Source organism: Pinus tabuliformis, chromosome 6, assembly GCF_031772625.1.
Source record: "Pinus tabuliformis cultivar Carrire ecotype Pingquan chromosome 6, CPIR1, whole genome shotgun sequence".
NCBI lineage: Eukaryota > Viridiplantae > Streptophyta > Pinopsida > Pinales > Pinaceae > Pinus > Pinus tabuliformis.
This window is the reverse complement of record NC_142292.1, coordinates 180,721,619-180,731,903: the sequence shown is the minus strand read 5'-3', so window position 1 is coordinate 180,731,903 and position 10,285 is coordinate 180,721,619. Positions and strand designations below refer to the sequence as shown.

Below are 10,285 nucleotides of genomic sequence, written 5' to 3'. Positions count from 1 at the left end.
TACTCCCTAATTTCAACTCTTTGGGGTGCCTAAATTTTTAATTACTATTTATGTCACTCTTTTTGAAAATTTGATAAGATCTTTACACGTATGAAGGTCGATTTTTAACTCTGTCAACCATCATGAGATTTATCGCTTAGGGGGCATTTGGAAGGAAGCAAATGGGAAAATTGAACCATCTCTCACCGAAAGTAGATTTAAAGGATGTACTCCTGTGGAAGGAACCAAATACACTTGGAGATTATAACACACAAACGCTATTGGAGATTATAACACACAAATCGAGCCTTGCTTATAACAATATGTGGTCGTTGATTGCCACTTTTTGACATAAAACAGCGATTGAATTAAAGGGGTCGATTCCCGGGAGCAATTACCTTAATATCTCAACTGCATTAATATCTCTCACTGGAGAGCAGCAGCAACGACAGATAGCCCACGCTCACGAAGTAGTCCTCATCACTCCCTCGCGCAATTTCTGGTACTGAAAACGTGGCCGGTGGAATCCCCCTTAGGCGCCACAAGCTCTTCATGCCACCGAGGTAAGTTCTCTCCGCCAATTCAATTCATTCCAATCGTTAAATTCTCTCCCGAATAAAAAATCATTGGTTTGGTTATTTTTTTAATTCCTACATCTTCAAGGGCCGGAATCGGTGTTTGGGGGTGAAAAAATAATTTCCCTCTAAGGCCATTGCAAAACTTTGTTTATTAACTCAACATAACTGAAAATTAACGGAAGCATCAGGCCCCTCAAATTCTTCAATCTCAAGGCTTAAAGAACAATGTATTGAGTTTCAATGCAAGAATGGTTGGCTTTTTGGTTATTATTATCGTGTACCCAACTACAAAATACTTATGTATTTGACTCTTTACGGGAACTATTTTGTGTGCATACTCTTGTAATGATGTTATATTATAGAAATGCAATTTTTATGCGATAAGGGTGTCATCACTATTATTACTGACATAAGATTTAAGTTTGGATTTTTGCTTGTATAAATTTTCATCATAGTAAGCAAAATCTGCATCTTCAAACCCTCAAAAGCAATAAACCAAGAAAACTATTAAAACTGCTGGTTTTTATACTTGATCTACAAGCACATGACTAATTGAATATACAAACAGCAAACAGTGGAATCTGCACCTCTCAAAAACACACACCTCTCAAAAACAGATCCCTGTTTTCTTATTAACTTCGAAAAGAAAACAGTACAAAATAGGAGGCTGCTACAACTAAATACAAAATAGCCCATGTCTGTGGGTGCCCAAATTAGAAACGAGTGCCAACCAAAGAGGGATCCTTCCGGTCTTATCGGCCATTTCTTTTAGTTCCTTTTACATTTTCTTAAGTGGTCATGCTTGAGACAAAAACGATGATAACAAAGACATTAGGAGTGTTGGATTTCTCTGATTGGGGTAAGAAGATTCTCATTGTTTCTAATTGAAAAAGTAATGAGAGAATGGAACAAGCAGCACAAAAATGAGTAACAACCTCCAGGAGGTTGGTGTGATTCAATTTCACATTTTGGTTGTTTGGGTTTGATTGTGTCATATTTATATACTCTTTTTACATGGAATTTATCATTGGATGAACTGCATTGTTGTTATTGATCTCAAGAAAGAAAAAAACACTGTAAGGACAACTAGTTGGTGAATCATTAGTCATCTAAGTTTGGTTGTTTGCTTCATTATTGGTAAAAATTTGGGGTTTCTCTTCTGATATACTTGGCTTGAAGATGTCCTTCTACCTAGAGCATTTTTTGGAGCTGCGGGATGTCATCATCGTTCACCTCCCTTATATGGATATTGCATAGGCATTGGATGCACTCACTTAAAATTCCTTTGGTACAACTCTGGGTTGGCTCTCATCGACTCTGGATAGAGACGAATCACCATCTACCATGATTTCATAGGAACTACCAGGTGTGCCACCTTCAGGAGCTAGAGACGGAGACACACCTCATTTTTAGGCGTCCCCCATACTATGAGTTCAGAGGATGCTATCACTGCCTCTATAGGGACTTGGGGGATTCCCTCTCTACTTTCTTCTAGTACCAGGACCAGAGATGCTTAGCCCTCTTCATCAGGAAGAACTTTAGTTGCAGATTTCAGCTCTTGCATCCATGGTTTTAAAACATCGCTGGTCTAAACTGAAAATCGGTCAAACTGGCCGGTTAGCAACTGAGGATGGTCAAACCAGCCCAACAAGTTGGTTCGGGGATCAATTTGTATCGATTAGGTACCAAACTGACTTGGTTGAGTAAAGCGCAGAGTCGCAGACAACGAGTGGTGTGGGCCCACAAATTGGGGTTTTGGGTGGTTTCTAATGAAACCATGGGCAGTGTCCCTCCAATTTTTGGCCTCCTAAGAGAGCTTGGAGAGTTGTGCAACAGGCGCATGTTTGGAGTTTCTTTGTCATCTTGGAGGTGGTGTGGAGCTGTCTAGTCACTAGTGGAGTTGGCATCTTTGGGAGGAGGCTTTGTATGCTAAATATGCCTTTTTTTGTTTTCAATTTTATCACAGGTTTTGGATTTTACTTAGTTGCATTGTTTTTCCTATTTGCAGATCTATTTCCCTTCAGATCTGAAATGTCATCATCCACCATGGCCCCAAAAGCCAAAGATGCTACATGGGTTCACTATGATGTTGTCGAGGGAAAAGTGTTGTGCAAATATTGCAAGCGTCTAATGAGAGGGGGGCATTCATAGGTTGAAATAACATTTGGTTGGTATAAGAGGCCAAGTAACCCCATGTGATGCACTAGATGATGTAGGGCCTGTTAGGGCATAATACCTTGAAAATTTTGAGAAGTTTAAGGAGGCAAAGGATAGGGAAAAGGCTATACAAGTAGAAGTTTGATGAGTGGTAATGTTGATCAGTGATTTGTAGTAGCCCAATGGCCTAGTAGCTTTAGTTGTAGCATTGTTTTTGAAATCTAGAGCCTTATTGATTATGTATTTTGTTGATGATATGTATTGCACTTAGTGCCATTTTGATATATACACCCTGTTACCCACCAAAAGTGGGTGACCCCATAGGAGAAACTTTTCTCCTATGAATCATTAATGCTTTGTGAAGTTAAAATTATCTAATTGAAGTGAAATATTGATTCATCGCCCTCTCAGTATTTCGAACACTTCATTTCAAACTTCGAAGCAAGGTCCTCCTTGCACATACCTATGAGCTTCTCCAATCCCGTCAAGAAAAGACCATCAACATAAAGTGCCAAGATGAGTGACTCATCCTCAACAAGTACATTGTACAAGTTGGAGTCCACCTCACAATTGTTGAAGCCTGTTATTTGCTAAGTTATACCTAGCAGAATCTGAACACTCCATGGCCCAATGTATAGGGCACCCATCAAAATTTTTGGAATTTCAAAAGTCAAAAAGGCACCTATGTCTCTTTCTCTCTCCTCTCTCTACATTCTCTTTCTCTCAAATTTCGCAACCCTGCGGGGAATTGTATTAAATTTCGCTAGCATGATGAATTTTTGTAATAGGCTTAGGCGACTTGGGACCCGGTCATCAAGTGAGTCCACTCTAGAGTGTTTTTTTTCACTTAGCTAATTATTCTCGCTTTTCAGCGATGAATAACTAGCTGAGTTTTTTCACTCACATACCTCCAAAGCTGGAGTGCGGCTTGATGATTGGGCCTTGGGTCCGTCCTAATGCCTAGAGTCGATGTATATTACCATGCTAAGACATATATGAAGTGTCGCAGAATTTGACTAGGTTTTTTGTAGGATTTTTTAAATTATTAAATATTCCTGCATGATGGGATTTTTTAATTAATTTTTATGTAAAATTGTAAATAAGTGATCCTAGAAGATGTTGGGGCGTATAAGTACTTAAAATTCATGCTCTCCATCCCAACATTCTTCTAAGGTACACTTTGGAGGTCAAAAAGTCAATAACACCCCCTCAAAAACCACTTTTCCTATGTTAGTAGCAAAAGGGTAACAAAAAATAATAATTGATACATATTAATTATGCTCTCAAAGTCAAAAGGACAAGTCAAAAATGATGCGGAAAATCAAGATGAAGTCATGGATTAGCTAAAGGATAAGATGGATACCACATAAGACCACCATTGATTGACCATCCCATGGCACCAATTTACTAGTAGTTAAGAGGGCTGAATTGCCTTGTTAGTAGGCCGAGATCTCCTAGTATCCACACAGATTTCAAAGGGGCAATTAAGGTTGAGATACTTCAGTTGTTAGTGGATTGCGTCTCCACTCTAATCTCCACATTGCTCCACCTATTCACAACAAGTAAACACTTGAGTTATGTTGGCATCTCCCACCGTTCCCCACGCAGTCAGCTAGCATCCTAACAATAGTCCACGTAGCAGTCAAAGGTCTCTCATGTTAGCACTTTAGTTTAGCCCAGATATCGTGGAGTCAGCTCCCCCTCTACTCCACTCCTCTTCACTCATGTCATACTCAACAAAAGTGCACAGGATGAAGACTGATATGTTGCCACTGGAAAGAAGGAATGCACAAGCCATCTACAACACTACACAACTAATCCTTTAGCCACTTGGAACTCGACCTTGAATTGGGATTATTGTTAATTTGACAACTCAAGGACAAATTCCCTCTAGATAGCCTTCCTCTCTAGAAAATACCCTCTTTGCCCTTGGAAGAATTTAATTTGGTCAAGGAAAAATATATTTTTAATGTGAAAACCCACATGTGCACAAAATTTCAGGTCGGCCTAGAAGACAAATTGGGTCTCCTCCAACGCATATAAATAGGCCTAATGTCACATCCCTTTGAAGCATCACAACTCAAGCATCTTCTTCTCTCTCTTCTTTGGATTGGCTAGTATAGGTCTGAAGCAAGGTAACCAAGTTCACACGTGTGAAGGGAAAGAGGCATATATGAAATTTTGCGTTGACTTCCTTTTTGGGTGACTGTTGATCAAGTTTGACTTGTATAATTTCGATCTTTGGAGGCTGAGATTTTCTGTGGAGGAGTTGAGATTTTCTGGGCACTTTTGACTACTTCTAACCGTTGACTTTGACCTCTAAAATTTGGAATGACTGAAGAGTTCTTCTCTCTCCTTTGACCGAGTTGTTTGGGACTGTTATGATTGAAGTTTGACTAGCAAGGAAGGCCGAGTATGTTGACTGTTGACCGAACTCCTTTAAGGCAATTTGACTGATGACTTGTGGACTGGTTAGGGCATCTTTGACTGCTGTTGACTATGGCAGAATTGTAGACTTTGACTTGGTGACCAGGTTTGACTTTTATGCTCATCTATTGAATATTGGTTGGTTGATCTCTTGGATAGTCAAAGATTTGACTTTGACTCTTTTGTTGATGAATTGAATTATTGTATCTCTCTGCAGAACATTTGATGATAATCTAATAGAAGAAGAATTTGAAAGGGTTTCCCCCCTTGTGGGGTTTTCCCTTGGTCTTTGACCAAATCTTGTGTCTCTTGTTATTGCTCTTGATTGTCTTCTATTGTACATTACATTTACTGTTCTATCTACAATTGCTATTTAAGATTGGAAGGTTGAATTTGATTGCTAATTGAAGAAAAGATTGGGCTAAGTGATTGTAGTAGCATAGAACAGTGGAAAATTAACATGGAATCAGAGTTGAGGTGAAGACAAGCCCAAGGAATCAAGAAACAAGAGCAATCATCTATGGAAGAAGCTAAAAGAGCCTATTTGACTTGGTCAAGATGTCTACCTCTTACTTCAAGGACACTGAGAAGCTGGGTGATTCATCTAACTTTGTTGCTTGGAAGATCAGGTTGGAAGTCATACTAGATGACAATCATGTCTTGGAATATGTGGAAGGATAAGTACCCAATGTTGAAATTTGATGACTAAAAAGTTTCCTGCAATCCCAACCCTGTTTTAATTTCACCTTATCACTCCCATTCAGTTAAATGCCCTTTCCCATAAACATACATTCAACATATAGAATTCTGGAAATGAAATTTTCAGATTAAAACACATGGGACTGTCAACACATGTTGAAAATAAATATGGACATAAACAGACCAACAACACACATAAAAATACACACAGATTTTTGGTCAACTTAGACCCAGGGAAAACCCCTTCAATCTTCTCTGAGGAAAACCTGTTAGAGAGCTCTTCAAATTTATTTATCTTTCAAGTTCAGGAAAAATACATTTGCACACAAAACAAAACAACAAAATACAACTTATCTCTTTAGCCCAAAACTCGTTGAAAAATGTGCCCACTTTGCCTCGATTTCCGTGCCCACTTGAAGCTGGAAATATGTACTCTACGTATACAGACTGTACGGATTTCCATACCGCTGTACAAACTATATAGATTTTTTTTTTTACAAAAGCTTGTCTCGAATGGTGTGCAACTCACATTATGTTGTTTGTACTATGCCTTCTGCTGTCTTCTATGCCTTGATTTCCGTGCCCATCTTTGCCCAGAAATCACTCCTTCAGCTTGCTGCAACAAATTTCTCCTTCAGAACTTTTCTCCAGCGCTCAGCCTCCTTGCTCAAATCTGCTCATGAAGAAATGAATTCAGTCTCTCTTTTCTTTTACCCCTTTTGTTTCCCTAAATGACTTTTGGGCAACCCTAAGATCTAATGGCTCAGATTCATTTAGATCAAGGGATGAGAATAAATGTGCATTTAATTCTCACTTTCTATTTTTTAACTCACCCGTTAAATAAAGTACCCACATGGTACTTTATGTCTAAAGTCACTTTTCACTTTATAATTTAACGTTGACTTTACCACTTATAAAGTCATTTTCACTTTATAAAGTCACACTTAGGAAAAGAATTATTTTGGACACTTTTCCCTAGGTAGAGACTAAACCATTGGAAACCACTTGTCCAAGGTACGTTAAAAATCAACAATCCCTCTTACCGAGGAAAGTGTTTCTCACCACACCCATCTTGTCCCTGAAATGGACATGCTTGCCTCTTGGCAAGGACTTCGTGAGAACATTGCACCTGCTCATATGTTGATATATACTCCAAATTCACTGCCCCCTTCTGAACATAGTCTCTGATGAAATGATATCTGATGTCAATGTGTTTTGACCTATCATGAAACATTGGATTCTCCGTGAGTTTAATGCAACTCTGATTATCACAGTGAATAATCATCGGTCTCAACTCTTGATCAAATAGGCCATACAACAACTTGCGAAGCCAAATGTCCTCACAACTAGCTTGGCTAGCAGCCATATGCTCAGCCTCAGAAGAGCTCAAAGCAACTGACTTTTTCTTTCGACTAAACCACAGCACAATTGCCGAACCCAATCCGAAGCAACACCCTGAAGTGCTTTTCCTGTCAGAAGCACAACCTGCCCAATCTGCATCTGTGTAACTTGCCAACCTCACTCCATCTCCCCGCCTACAGTCCAGACCATAATTAACAGTCCCCTGCACGTAGCGAAGAATCTGCTTTGCAGCTACCTAGTGCACCCTCCTGGGCTCAACCATGAACTAGCTAAGTGTGTTCACTACAAAGCATATATCTAGCCTAGTGTTGACCAGATACATCAAGGACCCAATAAGTTGCCTATACAATGTGGGATCCACCAAACTAGAATATGAAGCATGAAGCTTCTTCCAATTGGTGATCATAGGTGTAGACATGTGTCTACTATCTGCCACGTGAAATTTGCTCAACACATCCACAACATACTGCCCCTGCCCTAGAAAGATATGCCCCTCCTCCTACCACACCTCAAGCCCCAAAAAGTAATGCATCAGTCCAATGTCCTTCATCTCAAACTCCATAGCAAGATCCTCCTTGCAATCACTAATCAGTCTCTTTGCCCTAGTAATGAACAAGTCATCAACATACAATACAAGAATGAGTGGATCATCCCCTTCAACAATGTAGTGTAGGTTTGGGTCTGCATCACTCTTCGTGAAAACTATCTGCTGCAAGTAAGTATCAATCCTCAAATACCAAGCTCTTGGAGCTTGCTTAAGTCCGTAGAGTGCTCGCCTCAACCGATATACATGGGTCTCCCGACCAAGTACCTCAAAGCCCTGTGGCTGCTCAACATACACCTCCTCCTCTATAACTCCGTTCAGAAATGTGGTCTTCATATCCATTTGATGGATCTGCCAACCCATTTCTGCAGTAATAGAAATAAGGGACCGGATAGAAGTGTACTGAGCTACGGGAGCGAAGGTCTCTTCATAGTCAACTCCCTCTATCTGTGAGAACCCTCTAGCCACAAACCTCACCTTGAACTTCTCAATGCTACCATCTGCAACATGCTTGATCTTGTAGAGCCACCTAGAAGTCACAACTGACTTGCCCTCAGGCCTAGGCACCAATTCCCGCACATTGTTCTTAATGATAGAGGCATACTCCTCCACCATAGCCTCTCTCCATAACTCCTAGCTGGCAACCTCCTCATAGTTAGTAGGATCAGAGTCAACAATGCTGGTAGCCTTGGCTACATAACTGCAAAATCGCTCAGGTGGCACACTCTCCCTGTTCACCCTCTTTCGAGGAGCAACAGACTCCACTTCCTTCAAGGTGTCTTGAAGCCACTTGGGCCTCCTCTTCCCCGAAGAAGCTTCCCCCTAGGGAACCTCATCCTCTGCCCCCCAGTTTGGTGAACCTGAAGGTTTGCAACTAACCCTGGTGTGCTTGTACCAACACCTATCCTTAAAGAACCTGTATTGGCACCTGTGCCTGTGTCAGCTGAAGTGCCATGTGAACTCTGTACCAGTGGAATCCCTAAAGAAGTGCTCGGTGAACTTGCCACTGGTGCCCCAGATGTCACTGACACTGAAGTACCTCCTGTACTAGTCGATCCAGAACCCTGAGGTCCTGCTTCCTGTACCTGACCTCGCTATTGAGGAGAAGTCTGTGACTCTCTCCCATCATACTCCCGTGATCTCTGATAGGCCCTCTTCTCCTCGAACTTCACATCCCTCCTAATCACCACTCTCCGTTTAGAAGGAATGAAGATCCGATAGGCCTTCGAAGTCTCGTTGTAACCCATAAAGATACCCTTCTCTGTCATGGGTTCCAGCTTCGTCCTCTGCTCCTTGGGGATATAAGAATACGTGAGACATCCAAAGATACGAAGATGACCCACATGAGGCTTCTCTCCAGTGAAAGCCTCCTGTGGAGTCATATGCCCCCATACTCTGTGAGGACTCTTGTTCTGAAGATGAACAACAGTATTTTAGGCCTCAGCCCACAAAAATAAAGCAACCCTTGATCATGAATCATCGCTCTAGCAACCCCAACAATAGCTATGTTCTTCCTTTCAGACACCTCATTCTGCTGGGGGTCGTAAGGAATCATGAACTCTCTCCTAATGCCCTCTTGTGCACAGAAGTTAGAAAACCCACCATTGGTGTACTCACCACCATTGTCTGACCTCAAGACCGGAATCTTCCTACCTGTTTGCTTTTCCACAAGAGATTTGAACTCTTTAAAGCGACTGAAGACCTCACTCTTGGTCTTTAGGAAATATATCCAAGTCCTCCTAGAGTAGTCATCAATGAATATAACATATTACTCATAACCACCCAAAGACACATGAGACATACAACCACTAACATCAGTATGAATCAAGTCTAGTATACCTGTAGATCTGCTGTTGCTCGCTGGGAATGGTAATTTGGTGTACTTTCCCAAAGCACACCCTCTGCAGACCTCATAATGCTCGACACTGAAATTAGGAACTCCAATAGTGATCTCCCTCAGTACTCTCAAAGCTCCATGATGCATATGCGCCATCCTCCGGTGCCATAACTTGCACAATTCTCTACTGTTGGTGGTTGTTAGTTTTTGGTATGTTCTATGCTAGAGCAATTTATTTAAATTTTCACAGTTAGCAATCACATCAGCATTACGATAAACTGCAGATAGAACATAAATATAATATGCAGAAGACAACCCAAGACAAGAGGACACAAGATATGGCGCGAGCCAGGGACAAACCCCACAATGTGTGGGGAAACCCTTTGATCAATTCTTCTTTTATCTTCAAAGTTCAGCAGAGAAAGAGAGAGAGAGAGATAGTACATTTACAATAGAAGTCAACACTTTGACTTTTGATATCTGCATGAGATCAGTTGAAGACATATTGCTTCAACTGATTCTTCAAGGTGACTGATTCACCTTTCATAGTGTTGCAGCTCGTACTCATGTTGCACCCGTCATTGTGCTACACTTGGTCACTGAGCTGCTCCCATCAAACACTATGTTGTTCCTTACTAACATGCCCATCATCATTCATCATCATCATGCTGTTGGGATCATCATCCTTGCAGCACCTCAAAG

The 10,285-nt window shown here is 40.9% G+C and overlaps 1 protein-coding gene across 1 annotated transcript in view; it reads left to right on the top strand.

The window, feature by feature from the left end:
* Window positions 1-214: 214 nt before the first annotated feature.
* The window catches only part of LOC149258077 (F-box/LRR-repeat protein 15-like), a 195,120-nt gene continuing 185,049 nt past the window's right edge, over window positions 215-10,285 (top strand). The window contains exon 1 of the mRNA XM_089414651.1: window positions 215-542. Within this exon, the coding sequence (XP_089270777.1) occupies window positions 532-542 (11 nt within the window). The 5' untranslated portion in view covers window positions 215-531. The remainder of the gene's footprint in view (window positions 543-10,285) is intronic.